The sequence below is a fragment of the Dama dama genome, chromosome 11 (assembly GCF_033118175.1).
Source record: "Dama dama isolate Ldn47 chromosome 11, ASM3311817v1, whole genome shotgun sequence".
Classification (NCBI taxonomy): domain Eukaryota; kingdom Metazoa; phylum Chordata; class Mammalia; order Artiodactyla; family Cervidae; genus Dama; species Dama dama.
In genome coordinates, this window is record NC_083691.1 from 36863716 (window position 1) to 36887206 (window position 23491).

At 52.7% G+C, this 23491-nt stretch overlaps 1 protein-coding gene across 1 annotated transcript in view; it reads left to right on the forward strand.

The window, feature by feature from the left end:
• The first annotated feature begins 522 nt into the window (after positions 1–522).
• Positions 523–23491, forward strand: part of EHD3 (EH domain containing 3) — a 28506-nt gene continuing 5537 nt past the window's right edge. The window contains exons 1-4 of the mRNA XM_061155109.1: positions 523–1289; positions 11101–11277; positions 15145–15242; positions 22659–23071. Of these exons, the coding sequence (XP_061011092.1) occupies positions 1063–1289; positions 11101–11277; positions 15145–15242; positions 22659–23071 (915 nt within the window). The 5' untranslated portion in view covers positions 523–1062. The remainder of the gene's footprint in view (positions 1290–11100; positions 11278–15144; positions 15243–22658; positions 23072–23491) is intronic.

A 23491-nucleotide genomic window follows, 5' to 3' on the forward strand; every position in this document is an offset into this window, starting at 1 on the left:
GCTTAATACTTATGGACGTTTTGCTTATTTTGTTTGATTTTATTGGAAGGAATGAACAAATGAATAAATGAGAATAGTTTGACTTCACCTAGACCTAGCAAAAAGTTTGGGTAGTGATAGTATCGGTCATTTGGGGTAAGCTAATATCGGACTCTTCTTTCCATGCGCCAAGAAAAATATTACCTAACAATAGAGAACCTGTCATCCTAAGAAACTGAACTCAGTAACTGAAGGAAAGCCTATATTTAAGAGCAGGGAGAGTGTGAAGCAGGTCAACTCTGTCTTCGCAGCTGTCCCTGAGAGGGCGCTGTTCCCAAATCAAACCTCCAGAGGCTGGGAATGAAATACCAGAGCGTTCCCACCGAGCATGCATCCATCCCTTCCCATGCAGCGAGAGGTCGTGGGTCCCCAGTGGGGCCACTGCCCACAAACATGGCGGCGCCCTGCTCAGCTTCTCCCCGCCGGGGCAGCAGGGCCGCGCCAGCTTTGCCAGTACTCGGGGACTTCCTCCGCGAGCCGGCTTCCTGCACGGCTGGCATTTAAACCCGCGCCTGGAGCTGCGGGCTGCGGCTGCAGATGCTGAGCTGTCCGCGGGCTGGGCAGCGCCGCCGCCTCCTCTGAGCCTCCGGGGCGGGCGGGAGCAGATTCTGAAGCATCCTTTTACTGCACCGGAGCCAAAGTGGGAGAGAGCTAGGGGAGACCGGGGGACCCAGTATTTGACATTGCAGGTTTGACTTTTTCCCCAAGATCGCAGCTCTCCCGCCCAACCCAGATATTTTTCCTCTCTCCGGCCTTGATTGCTGAATGAAGCCGGGGCTGGGCTTGGTCCCAGGAGCAGGGGAAGAGCGCGTTCGCGGCCCCACGCCGTCGCCCCGGGGACCCCCGAGCCCTGCGTCCTGGCCATGGTGCGGCTGAGCCCGGCGCTCCGGTGAGGCGGCGGCGCGGTTGGGAGCACCGCTGGCCGGCCCAGAGGGACACCTTCCCCGAGAACCCGGGATCGCTGACTCCACGCCCTCCTGCTGGGACTGTGCACCGGGGGCGAGCAGGCGACCGGTGGCCGCGATGTTCAGCTGGCTGCGCTCCGACGACCGCCGGAGGAAGGACCCCGAGGTCTTCCAGACCGTGAGCGATGGGCTCAAGAAACTCTACAGGACCAAGCTGCTGCCCCTGGAAGAGCACTATCGCTTCCACGAGTTTCATTCTCCCGCCCTGGAGGATGCCGATTTCGACAACAAGCCCATGGTGCTGCTGGTGGGCCAGTACTCCACCGGGAAGACCACCTTCATCAGGTAAGCCAGCCAGGGTCCCCTAGCAGCCCACCCAGCTGCCCAGCGTTAGACCCTCTGCTCACTCCCGATGCCCCGCCTGCCTGGGGACAAGAGATAAGTCTTCCCTTGAAATCTCTGAAGAAATCCTTGGGTGGGGGTTGTCCAAAGCTTATCCTATAATTTCATTGGATGGTCCCTTGCTCCATCCTACCTAGCACCTCTCCACTGCACTCTGCCCATGAAGTGTGAAGTTCAGAGCCATCCCTATGCTACCCATTTTATGGATGGTGAAACTGAAACCCAGGAGGCACAAGTGAGAGGTATCCTGGTCACAAGAATACGTTAGGCTGGTGGGGGTGTCTGACACCCTTTCCTTGTAGGGACATGCACTCGATGGTCAGGACCACTTTCCTTGCCTTCTGAAAGCTTCAGTCACTCACATGGGGGCTTTACAGTTGCAGCTGAGGGGGTGGGCCAGGGAGCCGGCTTGTCCTTCTTTCATCAGTTTCCTTTTCCAATCAGAGCTCCTTACAAATATCTCTTGGAGACTGGAGACAAGCAGTGTCTAGAGGCAGAATGCTATTTTGTTTCCTGTTGATCTTTGTGGCTCAGTAATCATATTAAAGTCTTTTGGAGGTGGACAGAATATTGGCCACTGTCTCATCCAACTGCTTGACTTGGCAGGCAAGATAACTGAGGCGTAGAGAGGTTAAATGAATTGTCCAAAGCCATATAACAGGATGGGAGGTTGACCTGGGATGCGGTCCTAGATGCATGGGAGGAGATGGTTGGCTCAATGCCTGTAACTTTGAGGGTGAGTCATCCATCCCCTTGAATTACAGAATCCTCGGGCTGTGGGGATCCTCAGGAAGTCAGCTGTCCACCTGGCCTTCAAAAGAAATCCACTTATTGTCCACCAGAACGATAAGGACCTTTCATATCTTTAGAAGACAGGCTTCTCTCCAGCCCTCAGGCCACATAGCCTTCAAGGCCAGGCCATCTTCCTTGGCCTCATTCACACATTCACAGGCCTGAAAGCTGTTGAGGGTGCTCTGTGTTGAGAGTCAGGCTCATAGAAAGTGGTGATGGGTTCAGCTCTCCCCTGCCCCCGCAGAGTCAATGGTGCTCATCTCCTATGGAAGGTTTCAAAGCGGGGATGCTCTTGTTTCCATTCATTGACCTGCAACATGCAAAGCACCGTGCTTTGTTTGGTGGAGAGCAGAAAAGTTCACAGTCTAGTTCCTGATTTTCTAGATTCAAATTTTCCCTAGTGCTAAGCTTTTGACATAAGCCTTCTGGGAGCAGGGCACACACCATGTTAACATGGCATGTCTGAACGGGACATCGGCTGAGTTTTTCCTTGTGGGGTGGACAGCCTTGGACTCACTCAGCTTGAGAGGCTGAGTGATTTCTGAAGTTAGGTACCCAGGGGGATTGTTGGCTTTTGGAGGTCTTATATTGTTAGAACTGCAAGGACCCTTGCAAAGAATCTAATTCATTGCTTCTTAACTTTTCAAAAGGTCTATGGACCCAATCTTTACAAAAATACACCTATATCCCAAATTTACATATAATTTTGGGGGTCCAAGCCTTGGACATTAGGGCAAGAACCCCCGATCTAATGCATCTCCCTTTTTTTGTTAAACGCCTGTTGCTGCCAAAGACACTTCAGAGCCTCCTGGTTCTGTGCAAGGTCTCCTTTGTAACATGCGTCTTCCACCTGGCCCCATGGGAGGCACAGGCCATTTACAGATGGCTCCTGCCCATCGCGTGGCCTTCCCCAACCCTCTGGACACACCTTGGTTATAATTCTTAGTTGGTTGTTTAGAACTTCTCCTTCCTGCGGCACCAGCACTTACTGCCTAGCTCCCTGGGGCCTTGCGCGGGGGGTCTCTGCTACAGGAGCTCCCAGTAGACATTTGCAGAATGGGAGGGGAGGTGGGGAGAAGCCAACATCCCCGAGGGCGGGATCCCCGAACAGCAGACGTGTTTAAGTGCCTCTTGTCTGAGATACTCTCCTGGCTTTGCCTGAGTCATGCTGGCTGTTAACTGGGTCTAAGAAAGTGGCAAAGCCGAATTGCTATAGATTACTGCTTATCTGAGGGAGACAGGAAGGCTGAGAGAGGCAGAGCCCTCCTGTTTCTTATCCTCTGAGTACAAGCGTTCTCCCTCCCCACTCATGTCAGTAACTGAATTTAGCTCGTGCATCAAAAGCTGTCTCCCTTTGAGAGAGAGGATCCCAGCAGGGGAGGAGGGGTGGCAGGACAGGGAAGGCCTCCAAAACCAAATTACATATTTTCCTTTCTTCTCATTAAATCCACTGAACAGTAATTTTTTTAAAAAATTGGAAAATGCAGACAAGAGTAAATTTGAGGAAGATGAAAAAATGCCCCATCATCATCCTACAACTCAGGGGAAACCATCTTAAATATTTTATATATAGTTCAGTTCAGTTCAGTCACTCAGTTGTGTCCAACTCTTTGCGACCCCATGGACTGCAGCACGCCTGGCTTCCCTGTCCATTACCAATTCCCAGAGCTTACTCAAACTCATGTCCATTGCCTTGCCAGTGCAGGAGACATAAGAGACTTGGGTTCGATCCCTGGGTGGGAAGATCCCCTGGAGGAGGACCTAGCAACCCACTCCAGTATTCTTGCCTGGGATATCCATATGGACAGAGGAGCCTGGTGGGCTACAGTCCATGGGGTCGCAGAGTCAGATACAATTGAAGGGACTTAGCAGCAGCAGCAGAAGCACAAATATATAATGTATGTATATAATATATGTATATGTGTATATAATACATATTATGTCTTTCCAGTATTTTTAGCTATTTTATAACACAGTTGAGGTCATGCCATAATGTAATTTTGTATGTGGATTTATTTCACTTATAGCACGAACATTTCCCGAGTAAATTTTTAAATCTCTGTAAGCATTAGTTTTAAAGCTGCATGATAGTATGACAAAACCCACTGAAATGTTGTGAAGTAATTAGCCTCCAACTAATAAAAAAAAAAAGCTGCATGATATTTTACTGTATGTAGATGCAGTTATTCATTTAACCAATCTATTTCTTTTGAATATTTGAAGTTGTTTCTAATTTTATTTTGTGCTATTACTGTAGGACCAATCTGACTATCTCTGTGCATACTTTTCCACAGATTAGGCTGTTTTCTCAGAGATTCCCAGAAGTGAAATCACTAGGTCAAAGGTTGTACAGAGTTTTGGTTTGTGTTTTTTTTTTTAACTTTTTCTGACTTTTTAATCTTGGTAGTAAGAGTCATATTTTTGAGTTGCTTTTCAAAAGAGTCAGTTGATACGACACCCCTTCCCCAAAACAGAGAAGATTCCACTTGGGGTGACTAGGAGCGCCTGGGTGCGGAATCCAGCCTGCCTTCACAGCTGCACCCTCTCCCATCCCCGCTTCTTGCCTTGGGTATGGCCATTCACATCTTGTATTCCAGCCTGAACCTGAGAGGGACCCTTCCCTTGGAAATAAAGACTTGCCTCTTCATCCCCTGGCCCTTGGCCTTCTGTCTCCTAGTGTCCATCTCCTTTCAGTTACATTTCCTTGCCTTGGGGTCTATTTCTTGTCTCAGGAAGAACATGCAGAAAAGGACATTCTTCTAATAACTAATTAATGTGCTATGATCTCTGCCTGAAATAACTTCACTGGCCTCAGGCCCAGCAACCCAGGGTAATAAAATAAACAATAAATTGGCCGGGTGGCTGCTTCCTCCAACACAGGCTGCCTCTTCCTAGTACAGTAGCTCTGTGTCCTTCTGGCCTGGCAGCCTCTCCTCCCACCTCTGCTGTTTTTCTCTCTTCATTCTTCCTCACTCTGGCCTGCAATCTCAAGTCCCTCCTCCTTTGCACCGTTTGGCCCCCTGGTCACAGAGATGAATGGCTGGCTGCCCCAGGGGCTATAAGACTCAGGATCCCAAGGCCTCAAACAGGGCCTCGCTGGCCTGTGGCCACGCTGTAGTAGAGGGCCTGGGGCTTTGGGTGTGGGGCTGGCGGCTGCTGGAGCTGAGTGGCCTGGGTCTCCATAGGGAGAGCTCAGCTGGTCTTGAGCATCTCCCAGCCCTTCTATAGCATGACTGAGCCTCTACAGTACGAACGGGCACATGGTGGGGAGGGGGCCGGGTGGCTACTCAGCTGGTCCTTTCAGCCTCCCCCTTTTTCAGGGGGCTCTTTGCATCCTCCTGTAAAGGTGACTCAGCATTTGCCTGTGGTTGTACCCTCTCTCATCACCTCTCTGGCATCTCTGCTGCCCAGGCCTCATAGCAGCAGCATCCCCAGAAAGGATGATTCTCTAATAAGCTGAAGGGCTAGTGAAGGGGCCCCTTTCCATTCCAGTAGACCCACTGTCTTCTGCCAGGCCATCCTGCTAGCCACAGCCGCAGCAGCTCCTCACTCCTGTCACCCGTCTGAGGTCCATGGACATCCTTTTCCTGTCAAGGCTCTGATCTGCTAGTCCCTAAGTGGGACTAGGTCGACATCTGCCTACCTCTTACAAGGCCTGAGTGTTACTCAGAGGAGCAGAGGGCAGAGCATTGGTCTACCTCCTGATGTCTGGCTTAAGATCTGTCTTGAGAGTCAGGCACAAGCTGGAACCAAGGTTGCCAGGAGAAATATCAATAACCTCAGATATGCAGATGATACCACCCCTATGGCAGAAAGTGAAGAGGAACTAAAGAGCCTCTTGATGAAAGTGATAGAGGAGAGTGAAAAAGTTGGCTTAAAACTCAACATTCAAAAAACAAAGATCATGGCATCCGGTCCCATCACTTCATGGCAAATAGATGGGGAAACAATGGAAATAGTGTCAGGCTTTATTTTCTTGGGCTCCAAAATCACTGCAGGTGGTGACTGCAGGCATGAAATTAAAAGATGCTTGCTCCTTGGAAGAAAGCTACGACCAACCTAGACAGCATATTAAAAAGCAAAGACATCACTTTGCCAACAAAAATCCATCTAGTCAAAGCAATGGTTTTTCCAGTAGTCATGTATGGATGTGAGAGTTGGACTATAAAGAAAGCTGAGTGCCGAAGAATTGATGCTTTTGAACTGTGGTGTTGGAAAAGATTCTTGAGAGTCCCTTGGACTGCATGGAGGTCAAACCAGTCAATCCTAAAGGAAATCAGTCCTGAATATTCATTGGAAGGACTGAAGCTGAAGCTGAAGCTCCAATACTTTGGCCACCTGATGTGAAGAATTGACTCATTGGAAAAGACCCTGATACTGGGAAAGATTGAAGGCAGGAGGAGAAGGGGATGACAGAGGATGAGATAGTTGGATGGCATCACCAACTCGATGGACCTGAGTTCGAGTGAGCTCCGGGAGTTGTGAAGGACAGGGAAACCTGGTATGCTGCAGTCCATGGGGTCACAAAGAGTCAGACACGACTGCGTGACTGAATGGAACTAAACTGAGGGTTAGGTGTGGAGGCCATCAGGAGAAACAGGACTGGGAGAAGGACCTCTGGGGAAGGGCTCATCCCACTCCCACTGACAGGAGAATGCAGCCACAGGAAGAACATGGGAAGCTCAGCAGAACCCAAGCTCCACCTGTTGCAGCCAGGAGACCTTGTTAGGATGGGTCTAAGCTTTCTGAACCTCAGTGTCCTCATCACTAACATGTGAATAATGGCAACCACCTCATAGGGTTATTTAGGCCAGCCTGTATCAGGGGCAGTTAGGCAAGCCAAGGCTAGTAGGAGGTCTGGCTGCTGGTCTGCCTACTAGTCTCCTTTGTGCTTGGGTCACTTTGTCCCCTTGTAGAGGTTGCTGTGTGCCAGGGACAATGGTGACTGCTCCATGAAGGAAAGAGCTGACTCAAACCTCAACTCGGCCATTGAGTCCCCCATCTCTTACCTCACTTTGTGTCTTTGGGGTGATTTACAGTCTCCCTGAAACCTTGTGAGGCCAACCAGACAAGTAGTATTGTCTTAACCCCATTTTAAAGCTGAAGTACAAAAGGTTTAGAGAGACCAAAGATACAGATATGTAATGCAAATAGGGTTCCCTGGTGGCTCAGACAATAAAGAATCTGCCTGTAATGGAGGAGATCTGGGCTTGATCCCTGGGTCAGGAAGATCCCCTGGAGAAGGGAATGGCAACCCACTCCGATATTCTTGCCTGGAGAATTCCATAGACAGAGGAGCCTGGTGGACCTCCATGGAGTCAAAAAGAGTTGGACACAACTGAGCAACTAACACTAACTAACCTAACACAAATACCTGTAACACAAGGCAGAAAGTGATGTATGCCTTTAGTGTCAACCTCAAGATACGCAAATTAAGAGCTATGTGTATTTTCACGGAGGTGCGAGGACCCTGGGTTTGGAGTCCGTCCAGGTAGAAATGCACTGGGTACTTACAGACATGTGTTTTCTCTAATTATTATCTGTGCTGATGTGAGCCCATGTCTGGTGTAGCCACTGCTTTTCCAAATCTCATGTGTGTCTTTGCAAAACCTTCACTCTGCCCCCCTGAGCTAGTAAGAAACCCAGGATTAGCGCCACTTTATAAAAACTGGGGAAACTGAGGCAGTGGGCTCTGGAGGGACTTGTCCAAGGTCACATCTGCAGTGAAGCAGCCACCCATCAAGGCGCATTCCCTAACTGAGCTGAGGCATCGGGTCCAGCCCAGCCACGTCCTTGGGCAACATGGCTGGTGGTCCCCGTCCCTCTGTTCCCCACCCTTGGTGCTGTCCCAGCAGCAGGAGGGTTGGCCCCACTGTTGCAGAGGCAGGGGCCCCAGAAGCAGACTAGGTGGATTCTTGGCTGTGCCTCACCCTGAGTGCTCAGGTGCCAGTAAAACAAGCCGCATGCTTAGATTGCCAGCCAAGCAGGACACTGAAAAATGAGGGAGATGATGTTAGGAAACAGTTTGCTTAGGAAAAATAGTCCTCATGGGAAAAACCAGAATTGCATTTGCCTTCCTTATATCCATTTTATTTCTTTTACATTGGAAAGCCTCTGCTCTTTGGGCCTCTAAATATTTATATTTGGCCCTGAATGGGGGCAGTCTCCACCTCCATTTGCTCACCTGCAAAACTGAAATAATTCAGCCATCCTGCAGCACTTCTAGGACCGACTGAGTGGAATCATTCAGGGAAGGAGCACAGAAGAGCACCTGGCTCACAGTGGGTGCTCTGCCCGCCAGCCCCTCCTTGTTCTCCTGCTTCCCCGTCTCTGCTGCTCCCTCCCGGGCCTGAATTAACTTTTCTTTTTTTACCCTGCTGTGGGAATGTCTTTGCCTGGCAACAGAGGCGATCTGTATCTCTCCCCATAGAGAAAGCAGCCATGAGAGCCCTCAGTAGGTTTTCCTTTCTGGACATAATGCTGGCTTTGTTAAGGGGGCCCTCGGGGCTGCAGGTCATACCCAAATGTCCCTGAGAATTTACCCAGCCCTGGGTTCTCTGCTTGGCTTGACTACATCCCTGGATTTGCTTTGGGATTCACTGAACTCTGTGTTTCTCCAGACTCATGTGTGGTCAGCAAATCCAGGGTCATGTGGTTTTAGCCGAAGGGCTCTTGCTGGGCCACTTGAGGCTCTGGAAACATCCCAGGAAGTGGCCCTGGGTATGCTGGGGAGCATCACCCTTTGTTCCACCCCATGGAGCCCACCAGGCTCCTCTGTCCATGGGATTCTCTAGGCAAGTATACTGGAGTGGGTTGCCATTCCCTTCTCTAGGGGATCTTCCTGACCCAGAAATCAAACCTGGGTTCTACTGCATTGCAGATTGTTTACCGTCTGATCCTGCACCAAATAGTTTGATCTTTGGGATGGTGATCTAGGTGCTAGGTACTGGTTTACGCACTTACGGCCTATAACTAATTTAACCCTCAGAACACCCAGTGAGATGGATTTACCTATGAGGCCCATTTGATGGTAAAGATTATAGTGCTCACATCAGAGGAAATGTGAGATGAAACAAGATAATCCATAGACAGTCTGGAACGCTGTCTGGCACAAGTGCTTAATAAATCAGAACAATGACCTCCCATTTTATAGAGGAAACTGCCAAGGTTTGCAGAGGTCGAGAACCTTCTGAAGGTTAGAGAATCCAGGTCTGCTGGTCCCAGGCCCTGAGGCTCCCTGCCTTTCCCCTGAGGCTCTGAAGGAGAAGGTATGCTTGAGAAAGAGGAAACCCTGTCCACGGGCTGCTGGGGTGATACATTCTCATCACAACCCAGCTTTCAGAATGGGCCTCTGATGGAAGAAAGTCCTGTCTTCACACCCAGATGTTGGAGGGAGAGGAGGGGCTTCACCAACCTAAAACTGCCGGTGTAGGTGGGTGGCCCCCCGGGCAGCATCTCCTCCGTGGCAGCTCGCCTGCTAGCTCCTTGGGGAGCGAGCCCTGTGGCAACTGAACTGCCCTGGAAGCACGGAGTAAATAGCTGAAAACACAATGAGATGCCCATGAGCTGGAAGAAACCCCAGCCAGTTTCCCAGGCTGCCGCCTGCTGGGCAGAGGGTGGGCACGGGGTAGGGCGGGGTGGCAAAGAGCATTTCCTTAGGGTAGAGACAGTTGAGGAGCAAAGGATTTGGTGTTAGACTGATAAGGGTTTGGGTTCCTGCTCCGCTGTTAACTGTTTAACATGGAGGAAGCCCCATAACCCTTCAAAGCCTTGGGTTCCTCAATACAGTTGTCCCTCATTCCTTGGTGTCCATGGAGCGCTGGTTTCAGGACCCCACCTCCCTTGCAGATGCTGAAGCCCCTTCAAGTATAAAATGACACAGTACAATAGACCCTCCGGATCCATGGGCTCCACATTCAATGACTCTGACCAACGACGGAATTCAACCCGGGTTCTCCGTGGTTGGTTGTGTTCTCAGATGTGGAAGGCTCGGATACAGAGACCCCCAACTGCACCTACCATGGCTGCCAGAAGGAGCTACATTCTTGAAGTGATGAGGGTGATGTCTGCCATGGACATGCTATTGTCAGTGGTGCTATCAGCATAATGACAGTGTCCAGAGCAGGTTGTCAACACCGGCTGCAACTAGAATCAACTAGGGAGTTCCTGAAAAAGACCAGTGGTCAGGGCCCCATCCTGGACCAGCGGGTCAGAACCCCTGGGCTGGACCCAGCACTGTTAGCTGGAGCTCCACGGGCTCCACATGCAGTGGCTGAGGCCCGCGGGCCCAGGAGTTCCCAGGCTCCCTTCCCGGCCAGCAGTCTCTGACTTGCCATCTCTTCTCCTAAGGGCTTCTTGACATTTCCCTCTGGGCGTGAACATGGCCCCTTAAGGTCTAGGGGGAGGGTCTTGGCACACGCTGAGGGCTCACTCAAGGGTCTCTGTTTGTTGGGCAACCCACCCCTTAGCTTCTTGTCCGTCATGGCCCCTGGTACTCTCCTCTGGCCAGTACCAACCCAGGGCAGCACTGGGCTCCCCTGCCTGCAGTCCAGCCTTAAGCAATTTGGGCTCAAAGCTGTTCTGAGCTCCTGCCAGAGAGTCTGGTTTTCCTTCCAGCTTATTCTCTTCATTCTCTGGCTCACTGTGGGCTCCAGAGGGGGCTGTGGAGAGGGGAGTTAGCCTCAGTCTCTCAATGCTCAGACTTGCTTGTCCCACCCACCCCTCCGAGTCACGGAGGTGAAAAGAAAAGGACCAAGGACAAATTTGATATTTTAAGTTCAACTGAAATCCCACTTCCTCCCAAAGGTCTTCGGATTCTGCATCCATGAAAATCTCTCCCTGCCATGAAATTTCCTTGATTGCCCCTCCACCGTGACTCACCCCAGCATCTGCCTTGCTATGGGCGGGCGGTGTTGATCTGCCCACAGCATCCCTGCATTATGACTGTTCTCGCTTCCACCAGGTATCTCCTGGAACAGGATTTCCCAGGCATGAGGATTGGGCCGGAGCCGACCACTGACTCCTTCATTTCGGTGATGCGCGGCGAGGTGGAGGGCATCATCCCCGGGAACGCCCTGGTGGTGGATCCTAAGAAACCTTTCAGGAAACTGAACGCCTTTGGCAATGCCTTCTTGAACAGGTGGGTACAGAGGGAACGCACGCATCCTGGGTGCTCTCTTTTCTCCTTGGAGTATGAAAGGGCAGGGCAAGGTCTTGGGAGACCTTGTATCTTTTCCAGACCTGGAATCTCTCTTGATTGTCCCTTTCTTAGTGGGAATGAAACCACCATTGATTAGGGATATGGAAGCTGCTAACACTGGCATGATTTCTCCTGATCAAGTTGGGGGAGGGATCCGACTAGTTAAATCCCATCTCTAATCCGCACCTCCCTCCAGGAAAAGCAGAGAGGGCTGCCCTCTGTAGTTCCCAGCTTTTTCCTATGCTATGGAAGGGCTTTTGAGCCAGCTAGAAGGAGGCAGAGGATGGTTCCTCCTGTTTTGGACATTGTTTTTACTTGGTGGCCGGGACCCTGGACTTAAGGTAGAAGCCCTGGCTTTGATCACTGTCCCTCCTACTAAACTCACTGTGTGACCTTGGACAAGTTCCCTCCCCTGAGACAAGTCAGCCTGTAAACACCAGGGTCACTGGGTCAATTTGAGTGGAAGAAGCTCTAGTGGCTGCTCCGAAGCTGACCTGGGCCTGCCCATTACTCTGCTTACCTAGAGTGCAGGCTGATCCCCTGATCAGACTGAGAATGTAGATCCACACCACAATTTTGCATGCATATTGCATTAAAAAAATTTTTAAGCTACTTTCTATGATTGAAGGCATTTAGAGTAAAGGTAAAGACTATGGGCTTTGGGTTAAGAACCCATTTAATAGCACCATGCTCTTAGATAACCTAACTGGTCTGTGTCTCACTTTTCCCATCTGTAAAATAGGATAAGAGTAAATGTCCTCCTCCAAGGCAAGAGGACTTTGTGAGAAAGTTGACGTTTGACACAGATATTCAGTGATGAGTGAAGTCACATGCAAAGGGTTAAAAAAAGGACATTTCAGGCAGAGAAAACTGAAAAAAAAATGTGTATATATATGTGTGTGTGTGTGTGTATATATAAGCAGAGAGGATTCAAAGAACATGGCTTAATGCGGGAACACCGTGACTTCTCTGCTGGAGCCGCCACAGCTGAGTGACAGATGTATACATGAACTGTTGGCTGGGGACTGGCCAGGCACATCCCCCGGGAGGAAAAACAAGGAACAGGGAAGGGCAGGGAGTTGGGGAGGCCCTTCCATGTACCACCAGCTTCACTGCAGCCACGTACAGGATGGCTACACCCCGGGTGCCTGCTTCTCATCCTGTACTGCCCAGGGGTCCTATTTCTCCCCTGACATCTCCCTTGCCCTTCTCTGGGGGTGTCCCAAGCCTTTTCCAGGCACCTCAGCCTCCTCTTGCAGTGGATGACCTTGCTTCCCATTCTAGAGAAGATGGAAGCCCGTATCCATGGGTTCCCTGCAGTTGGTTTGGTTCCAATCTGTCCATAAGTGGAGCCTGTTTGCATCGGTCCTCCCCCTCCATGCAGCCCAGAGAACTGCAGCCTCTTTTACCCTCAGGTCTGCCGCTTCCCCACCCCCCAGCCAAGAACCCCCCACATCCAGCCATCTTCCCAGGGACAGCTCTTTCAGTTACTCCTCTTCCTGACAGCTCCACCTTCCCTTGGCTCCTTTACCACAGGGAACTATCTTCTTGAGAACCCTGCAGCAGGCCCTACTAGCTCTTACCCCCTCGCTTTCCTTCCACAGCCAAGTTTCTGGGCTTCACCTCCTCACTCCTCCCTGTCCCCCACCCTGTGGAACACGGCTTCCCCATCACAGCTGCCCATGTGAACATTGTCCGTGACCTCTGTGTGATAAGCCGTGAGCACTTTCGGTCCTACCCCACCCCATCTCTCAACCACCATCCCCTCTCAGCTCCTTGGCCTCCTCCTATCTCCCTGGCAGACCCTCTGCAGTCTCCCCTGGCCCCCTTTTGCTCTGGCCCCTATGACCTGGTGTCCCCCTCAACCCCCTGCCCGTCTCACTCCATGCTTCTGGCCTGGGTGATGCTCAACCAGAGCCCAGGCCCCAAACACCAGCCCCATGTGCATGACCTCCTGATCAACAAGGAACAGCAGCCCTGCTCAGCCTGGTTTCAGCAAAATGTGGAATTTATTGAGGAATGCTGGAGTGTGCCTTAGAACCTACGGACAAGAATCTGGCTGGGCCCAAGGCAGAGAGGAAACCATGGGCTCTAATGGGACAGGGGCCGCGCCACGGACTATCTAGCACAGTGCCAGAAACACAGCACATGCTTTGTAAGTATTTACCAAACTGATCTGGAAAAGCTGACAACCACCATATCAGATTGTATCACTCTTTTGCTTAAAAAGTTCCAATGGATTTTTGCCACCCTTAGTATAAAATCCACATTTCTTAATGTGGCTTTCAAGGCCCTCATAATCTGTCCCCTACCTCCCTGTCCGGCCACGTCTCTAGCTGCTCCAGCCTCTGGTTCTCATCTCAGTGATAGTGTCCCCTGGCCTGGTGCCTACACACACACACAGACACATACACACATGTACGCACACACACACACATGCTCCCCTCCCCCCTCTAATTTCCATGTGGCATCTCCACATGCTTCTATTAGTTTCCTAGGACTGCCAGAACAAATTACTATGAACTAGGTGGCTTTATAATAAATATTGACTCATAGTTCTGGAGGCTAGAAGTTCAAAATCAAGGTGTTGGCAGGATCATGCCCCCTCTGAAGCCCTTAGAGGAGAGTCTTTCCTTGCTTCTTCCAGCTCTGGTTACTCCAGGTATTTTGTTTGTATCAGAATAATTCCAATCTCTGAGTCCATCTTTACATGGCCATCTCCACTCTGTGCATGTCTGTATCTTCACCTAGCTACACACATACACATACATACACACACACACACACGCACGCACACCCTGGCTTCCTGCCTGCACCCCTGTCCTCCCAGCAAAGCTGGTCACCTTTTGAGGTCTCACTTCAGGTTTTGTCTCCCCTGTGAGGCTTCCCGAACTCTCTTTCCCATGCATCCCCCTCCTCACCTGACCTGCATCTCTGCAGCCACCTCACTGGAGAGTAGAGGCTCCTTTACCTGTCTGTTCCCAAGACTGTGGGACCATGAACTGGAACTGATGGTCAGACACCTTGTTGACTTTGACCAAAAATGGCATTTAAGAGAGAAGGCTTGAAGTGAGAAGGATCTGGCTTAGGTTTACCAGTTTGTATTTGGAGACTTTGGGATGTAACACTGGAAATGTTTTCTTGATTAAGGCTTGAGAAGGAAATGGCAACCTACTCCAGTATTCTTGCCTGGGAAATCCCATGGATAGAGGAACCTGGCAGACTACAGTCCATAGGGCCACACAGAGTCAGACACAACTGAAGTGACTTAGCATGCACGTACACTATCCTAATAGCAATGTTTGGTATTTAGACAGCCTCTTAAAAGCCCACCTAAGCATTCCTGCATGGTATGGCCCGTTCTTCAAGTCCAGTTGTAGTGTCTCCTCCTCCAGGAAGTCTTCCTTCCACCTTGGATCTCCTGAGTCCTTCATGTGACCTCTTGGGGGTGCTGGTCCCATGGCACCCATATCATGGTTGTCCTTGTGCACACCTCCACTATTCTGCCAGACTGTGCTCCTGGTGGGGGGGGGGACAGGGATCGAGGGCTGGACATCCTTGTGTCCCTGCCAGCATGGGCCACAGACATAGGCCCCTTAGAATGCCCCCAGGAGCTTCCTCCAAGTACAGATCCTGGGTCCACTGTGGGGGCTGCTCTAACTTGGGGCTGGGAGTCTGCATGGAAAGGTGGCTGAGCATCGGAACCTCTGCCCAGGGCAGGAGAGGTTGGTATGGGGCCAAAATGAGGGTGCCTGAGAGGCAAGGGCAGAATAGCAGCTCACCACGGGTCTCTTCCCACCTGTGCAGGTTTGTGTGTGCCCAGCTGCCCAACCCTGTGCTAGAGAGCATCAGCGTCATTGACACACCAGGCATCCTCTCCGGGGAGAAGCAGAGGATCAGCAGAGGTAAGTGAGGCACCTGGTAGGCTTGGCCCTGGCTCTGTGTTGTGTTCTTTCCAGAATGTTCTCTGGCTTCTATACCAGGATAGAGGTTCCTGGGGCCTTGCTGTCTCCTGATGAATCAGTGCTGCCTCATGTGCTACGTGGGGTGGTCCTAGGCTACCACCAGAGTTCAGGTCCATTGTCACTCAGGAGCAACTGGCCTCAGGCTTCTCATCTGTGAAATGGACATATCAGCGTTAGCCTTACTCACCTCATTGCGTTTCTTCCTGGGCCAGACCTTGGCTTGTTCTGAAGGTCCTGCTGTCCCTGCCCTGGGAGCTGGCAGCTCTGCAGGGGAGGCAAGTGCAGGCTGAGAACTTCAGCTAATAGCGTGAGGATGACAGCGTGCTTTGAGGTGTGAGAGCAGGGAGCTGGGTACATGAGAGCACTTGAAAACTGCTCGTTCCAGCAGATGCAGGTGACTGCTCATTGAGGGAGGTCGCTGGCATCGGGGGTCAGGAACCTGAACTCAGGAGCCAGACCACCAGTGTTCTGAGCCTGCCTCCAACACTTCCTAGCAGGGTGACCTGGCAGGTTTCTTTCCTTCAGCTGCCTCATCTGTAGAGTAGGGGACATAATTCTATCTACTTTCTAGGGTTGTGTGAGGATTAAAAGAGATAACACAAGTAAAAAACCTCCTGTCTGGCATGTAGCAAATGCGCGGTAAACATGATTTCTTACCAATCATCACCACCACCAGCATCATCGGGTTTTTCCTAACTCTAAAACACTAGATGGATAGTGCAAAAGTCTTAAAGCTCCTGACTGTGCTCCTGGCCTCTCCAGCCACACCAGGCTGTGTGCCCCAGGCGGCCCCTGCCCCTTCTGTGCTGATGCTGTATTTCTGGTAAGAAAAGCTGAAGAAGCCATGCCCACCCCAGTCCTGGAGCTGGGAGCTGGGCAGGAGCCAAACCAGCACTCGGAAGGCAGCTTCTGGGAAGGGAAGGCTTTGCACAGGCAAGAGTTCTCTGGGTGACAGAGAACTGACCTTCAGTGATGGCCCACCCTCCTACCACATGTGACTGGGCTGAGGTGCATGTATAGTGGTGCAGGGGTGAGGCAGGCATAGAACCCACAGCCCCAGGGCGGGGCAGGGGTGGGGGTGCGGAGGGAGGGGCGACTCACACCCTCCCTCTGGTCTACCCGCCTTTTCAAAGCACTCTGTTCAGGGCCCCATAGTGGGATGCAGGGAGCAGCTTGGGCAGCTGCCTTGCTTCTATTTGTTTCCCTAATTATTCCCTCCCTCCTGACCAGTCCCTACCATCATTAAGGCTTCCTCTAGGCTCATCCTGAGTTTAGGCCTAAAGGGGATTTACACAGATAGCCTGTGTCTTCTCCAGGAAGAGAGCAGACAAAGTTCTCCCCCTGAACTCCCCAAGGGTTGGGTGGCTATGTTCCTGTAAGTGCAGTCTGATCGGGGGTCCAGAAAGGATTCCTGCCTTTGGGTTTCCAAGGGCACTGGACTGGGAGTTTAGAGCACTGGGTTTTAGAACCTGTGGGTCTCAGTAGGTCACATTTTCCCCTGAGTCATCATGTCCCTGTGAGTAACAAAGGGTAACGATACCCATCACTTGACCTCATGATGTCCACAGGCAGTAATGGAAACTTGAACATCAGCTCTGGAACTGGATCACAGTGAGCTCCCTTCTTTCAACTTTATCTGACACCCAGGGCCGCCCTATTAAACAGCACCAGGGCAATCTATCAATACAATGGCCCTCCTTGCAGTTGTGCAGTGCACTGCCTGTACAACTGTACATGGCAGCCCTGCTTCTAGAGATGCCTGCCTTCCTCAGCTTCTGTTCCATTCCGTTCTTTTCCTGTTCCTCTACCTTTTCTCTTGACTTCATCTTTGGACCTCAGTGGCTGCTCTACAGTAAACTGGGGGCTCAGTTTTCGTGCCTGCCCTTCCTATCCCCTTCCCACCCCATGCTGACTACCACCAGGTCTTACCCCACTTCTGGGAGAAGTGATAGCCCAGTGTGTGTCTCTGCAGACCAGTTTGATCTCTGCCCTCCTGAGCCTAGATTATAAATGCAGCTGCTAGCAAAGTAGCCTGGGATAAAAACAAGAGCTGAGAGCTGAGCTGCCAGTCCTTCATCATCAGCCTGGGGCAGGGCTGACCTCAGCACTGCACAGAGACCAGGAAAATAGGGGGTGGGGATTGGATACCCTCAGATATCAGGGGCACCCCAAATAAGGAAAGTTTCTAGCATGAAGACCGCCCCCCATCCTTCACAATCAGCCATAGAATTCAGTAGTTCAGTGTATACCTATATACATATAACCCCACTATCTATATTCATCACACCCCTCCTCCACATACCCTCCATGCACTCACACAGGTGCGTGCACAGAACCAAACACTCTTCTGTGGCCTTTTGCCTGGGCTCTCAGAACTCTGGGTTTGGCCACAGCACAGATTCAGTGCTTCTTGCCTCCCTGCATCCCAGGGCCAGGATAGTCCATGGATAGCCCAGCAGGCGTGCACGTGACTGAGGTGGTGAGTCAAGCCTGAAATCCAGCCACATTCCACTCACTGAGCCTCATGCCAGGTTCAAGGCTGTGTCTCACCAGGAAAACAGGGCATCGTCATCACATTTACACTGAGCCTCTTCTGGGCCGAGGCCTGGTGTGCCACTTCTGCCAGAGGCCCCTCCCTGGCCTCAGACTTCACAGGTGGAGCACTCAGGCGCCAGGCCCGAGCTGGGCCAAGTGTGGTCCTCAGTGAGGGTGTGCCCCCTCTGCCCGGATCTGGAGGTGCCTTGGGTGTCTTGTGGGAGAGCAGAAGCAGGGACATCCGGGAACCTGAACCCAGGAAGTCCCGGCCCACACTTGTCTCTGGATGCTGATGCTTTGGGGTGGGCTGGAGAGGGGCAGGGAGGCAGTTGCTGGAAGTGACAGGATGTGTCCAGCCCGGGACTCATTACTGGGAAGAAGCGAGGATGCAGCGGAAGAGGAAGGCTCCAGAAGCCTGAGTGTCCTCACACTTGGGAACCACATTTCCTGTCCACCTCCCAGCTAGATACCCCCACAGGCCCCACCTTAGAAAAGCAACCCCACGCTGCACTGCACACATCACTCCCAGCGGACCCCATCCTGTGCAGCTGAGCTCAGCAGGGCCGGAGCGGGAAAATACTTGCCCAGGTCACACAGCCGGGATGGGAACTCTGGTCTCCTGCTTCCCTGTCCAGTGGCTTTTCAGCACATTAGCATGGCCTGCCTGCCCAGGAGGAGCTCAGAGAAGAGCAATGGGGCACGCTCTCCTCTGCAGTTTTCCCCTGCGGACCCCGGAGGGTCAGGGCCGATCCTCACAGTCTCCTGTCCCTGGCCTGTTCCTGGCACCCTCACTTAGGGGCCTCCGGGTCCCCGGACCACACACCGTACATACACACCTGTAGGGTTGTCACATACCAGGGTGGAGTAGCAGAGTCCTGAGTCCCTTCAAAAGGGTACACGGACACCTCGTGGCCACCTGGGAGGCCTGGGACAAGGCTGTTGGGCTGCTTTTCAAGATAACTTCTGGGAGGCATGTAGTGTGGCCTTTGTCATCTGAACTGGTCCCACACTTTGCAAACTGATACCTTCTTATTTCTCTTTCTCTAAGATGTCTTTAAATCTTGACAGATTCTGGAACAGGACCTTTTATGGACCCACCTCAAATAAGTGCCTGGTTGCAGGGCTCAGTGCCCAGAGCTCCAGCCTTGCGGGGCTCTGAGCCAAGAAGGGAACACAGAGGGGAGTAAGGATCTGGGTCCTAGCCCCAAGTTTACCACCACCTGGCTGTGTGAGCTCAGGCGAGCCCCTTCACCTCTGTGTTCCCTCTCCCTTCCCTGTTAGATGTGTCTGCCTGTCTACCTCCTGGCCCATGGAGAGTTATGAGAGTCAAATGAGACTGTGTGGCTGAAAATACCAAGAAATATGCTGCCTTGTCAGCACCCTTGCCCTGCCTCTCAGGCTGTGAAGGAAGCTGGTTGATGACTAAGGAGTTGCTGCACTTATTGTTGTTTGTCTCATTGATTTCCTCCTGCCTAGAATTACTTAGAAATGCTTTCTTTCCAGTGCTCTGGAGCCTGGGGTGGGGCGTGGGCCTGCAGGCTGCCCAGGCTCTGCTCCGGGGGCCTGCTCACCCACTCTCCCAGAGGAGGCAGATTTGCTACCTGTAATTCCAGGACGGCCAGCTTCACCATCAGCCTTCCAGGGCTTGAATCTCCCACCAACCACTAGTCCACATTTCATGAGCCCCTGGGCTACTGCTGGGACTTGAGAGCTCTATTGTGGGGCTCTGAGCCATTCCCAGGACCAGAGAGGGAAAGGGGGCTTATCACCCCAGATGTCACGGCAGAGCCTCCAGAATGAGTTCTGGGCCCTCCCCATGGCTCTCTTGTAATCATGGTTCTACCATTGATCCCTCACCAGTCAGTCATTTTTATCCCTGTTTTACAGCTGAAAAACTGAGGTTCAGACTTGCCTAAATCCACACAGAAACTAACTGGGAGAGCGGCCCATTCCCCTTTCCTGAGCAGGTCTACTCCGTGCTTTTCTGGTGCTCCCATTCCTGGATCTGTGTGATCTCAGTCTACAAAACTACTTAGATACCCAGCCTGGAGCCCGCGAGGCTCTATAGTCAGGAGCAGGGAGGCTGAGCTCCAGAGAGAGCCCGCAGAGTCATTGTTTGACTCTCATTTCCTCGCAGCCACACCTGGGGAGGAAGCTTTCTCCGCATTCCCCCGCTGGTAATTTGATAGCCAGCCCTGCCAAAGCAAGCAGAATTTGCAAAAGTGGAAAGATGAAGAGGAGGCCTCGGTGCTTCTGAAATTCTAGAAAGGGTTTCCAGAAGCCATCTGCCTGCCCTCAGGCAGGAGCAGGCTTCTTATGGGCACCCAGGACATTGAAGACAGCAGCCCCCAGCCTTCCTTCCCCCGATTAACAAGCAAAGAGACCAAGGACCAGAGAAGGAAGGCTTCTTACCCCAAGACACACAGCAAGTTGATAGCTGAGCAGAAACTAGAGGTGGGCTTGTCCAGACCAGTGCTCCTCAGGTGACCCCTTCAGAGCACACCCAAGTCATGGAATCTCGGGCTTGGAAGAAGCTCCTCACAGAGGGGCAGAGCCATGGGAGCAGCCCGGGTCACAGGCAGTCTCACCTGCATCCTCGTCGTTGATTGGATCCTCACAACCAGCCTCTGGCAGGGTCAGGTGGGTTCCAATTCAGAGACAGGAAACTGAGGCCCAGGGATGGCTTGGTCACTGTCCCTGGGATGTAAAAGGCAGACCAGGCCTCACATTTCGGTTCTGAGCAGCACGTGCTAATAAAGCGCCTACTGTGTGCAGGGGACCGTGCTGAGCACAGGAAAGCAAAGGAGGATGAGCGGGCCCTGCCCCGCCAGCTCCTGGTGCAGTAGGGGGACGATGCATCCTGAGGTTTCCTGGGTCAGCCAAGAGGCCAGCGCCTGCCTGAGGGCACCTGACCCAGCCGTGGGGACAGGCACAGCCCTGTTCTGGCAGCACTGGCCCAGTGTCGTCCCTCTCCTGCCCCTCCCCCTTCGGGGTCCAGTCAGGCTTCTGGGATTTGCCCCACCCACTCCAGGTCTTTGTAGCTGAGCCTCCTTGTGCAAGGCTACCATCCTTGTGGACTGGCTAGGGCTCAGAGGCCGGCAGCCTCTTCTCTGTAGCTTCGCTGGCCCCTTCAATCTCCCTAGCCCATGGAGGGGTGTCTGGAAAGCTGGGCTTAGAGCCAGAAGACCTGTGCTCTGGTCCTGGGCCCTGGGCAGTCTCAACAGCTTGCTTTGAGCCGTGTCATCAAGTGTCCAGGACTAGCCGCTCTGGCTGCCCAGCTGATGGTGAGCAGTTGCCTCCAGCAGCCACATGAGGTGTGCTGAGTAATGAGGGCTGAAATCTGCCACACAGGAGGGGGGGACATAGGGAAGGGGCAGCCTGCTCTTCGCAGCTGCCCTCCCCATAGCCGGCACCACCACAGCCAAAACCTTGTCCAGCTAGATTTGGGAGTGGGCATCAGCAGAAGGGCAGAGGCCTCTGAGCCCCACTGTCCTCCCCAGCCACGGCGGAGGGCAAGCTTGCTGGTTCCAGGCACCGCAGCAGCAAGGTCGCGACCTGTTTTCCAGGTTGTTGGGGCACTGGGGCTCGGAAGTCAGTTTACCTTGATTTTCTGAGCCCTCTGCCCCCCTCCTGCCTATGACTCTGAGGGGCTGCCTTCTGGAGGTGAGGTGAGAGCCACCCTCCACCTGGCTGTGCTGAGGAAGATTAAAAATAGCCAGAGCCAGCCCTTGGAAGGAATGGGGGAGGGAGTGGGTGCAGGCTGCAGGTCCCCCTGGAGCAGGTGGGCAGGGACGATGGGGCTCAGCGGAGCTGCGAGTCCGGCCTGGGCACAAGGAGGGGAGTGGGAGGCAGGGGGCTCACAGGTGCAGGACCACCACCCACAGGACCTGTGGAGGGTGCCCAGGGCCCTGTAGCCGGGTCTAGTCCTGAACACCCCCTCCCCAACACACACACACATAAACACACACCAGCAACTGACTCTCCCCTCATCTCTGAGTCTCTCCTCTGGAAAGTGGGACTGTGCCTGCCTCAGAGGGTGGTGTGGGGGTGAATTGAGGTCGTGATGAGAACTGAATCGAAGTCTGAGGCTCTCACAGTCCCTCCGGGGGATTCTGCTGCACTCGCGCTGAGGACCTGGTTACAGGCGAGCAGAACTGCTTGCCTCTCAGTGGCAAGGCAGCAGCCGGATGACCCTCCCTGGTCTCTAATCTTCCTCTGTGAGGCAGGGCGGGAACTGCTGGCTTTTTCCTTTTGGCTCAGTCTCCCACTCAATGGTGGCAAAGAGCTCTGGGACCCCAAGGTCTCTGCCTGTAAAACCCTGTGGTGTTGGGAGCCAGGGTCTCTGAGCCCACCCAGAACCTAAGGGAGGGCTCCTACCGCCCTGCCAGCGGTGTGGCAGTGGGGAGCGACAGAAGGCCCAACACCTCCATCCTTATCCCGGCGCTGCTGCTGCTGGGCTGTGTGCCCTCAAGCAAGTCACTTGACCTCTCTGAGCCTCACATCCCCATCTATTGCCCTTTATATGGAAGAGGAGACTGAGAGGTGAAGCTGCTTCCTCTCTAGCTGCTAGGTGAGCTGAGCATCTCTGGTCCTTAAAAATGTATTAACTAGATACTATTCGTATGCCCATTTATAGATGGAGAAACTGACTCGGAGACAGTTGGTAACTGGCTCAAGGCCAAATAGTGAAAAGTTGGAGCAGCCAGAGTTGAACCCAGATCTGACTCCTGAGACCATGTTTTTTCCACTGCACCGCCGCCTCACCCCAAATCCCTACCCTTCACCCCAAAGGCCTTACCCCCTGACTCTGCTCTGCCACAGGGTATGACTTCGCTGCCGTCCTCGAATGGTTCGCCGAGCGGGTGGACCGCATCATCCTGCTCTTTGACGCCCACAAGCTGGACATCTCCGATGAGTTCTCGGAAGTCATCAAAGCCCTCAAGAACCACGAGGACAAGATGCGAGTGGTGCTGAACAAGGCCGACCAGATTGAGACGCAGCAGCTGATGCGGGTGTACGGGGCCCTCATGTGGTCCCTGGGCAAGATCGTCAACACGCCGGAGGTGATCCGGGTCTACATCGGCTCCTTCTGGTCCCACCCGCTTCTCATCCCAGACAACCGGAAGCTCTTTGAGGCCGAGGAACAGGACCTGTTCAGAGACATCCAGAGTCTGCCCCGAAACGCTGCCCTGCGCAAGCTGAATGACCTCATCAAGAGAGCCAGGCTGGCCAAGGTGAGGCTGCCTCCGGGAGAGGGACAGCATTGGCGAGGCCAGTGGTTTGGGGATGGGGTCAGCTGCAAGGAGAGAGGGCTACTGCCTGCAACCCTGAGCTATTGTCTGCCCACGTGAGGATGTCCGGTAGTCACTGCGTTGTGAGCGTCAGCCATGCCCACTCGGAGGGGTGGGGCAGGGTAGCGTGGTGGTTACAATGACATGCCCTGGCATCAGATGGCCAGATCAGAGTCAACTCCATAGTTTACAGTGTGATCCCAACCTCAACAAGGCTCTTAGTTGCTCTGTGCCTGCTTCCACATCTGTGAAATGAAAGGGTTAGAAGACAACATAGAATAAAACGGAAAAGCTCTCATCACAGTGCCTGGCGTCCTCACAAGTGCTTTGTTTGTGTCAGCTGCTGTTACTGTCTTCCTCAAC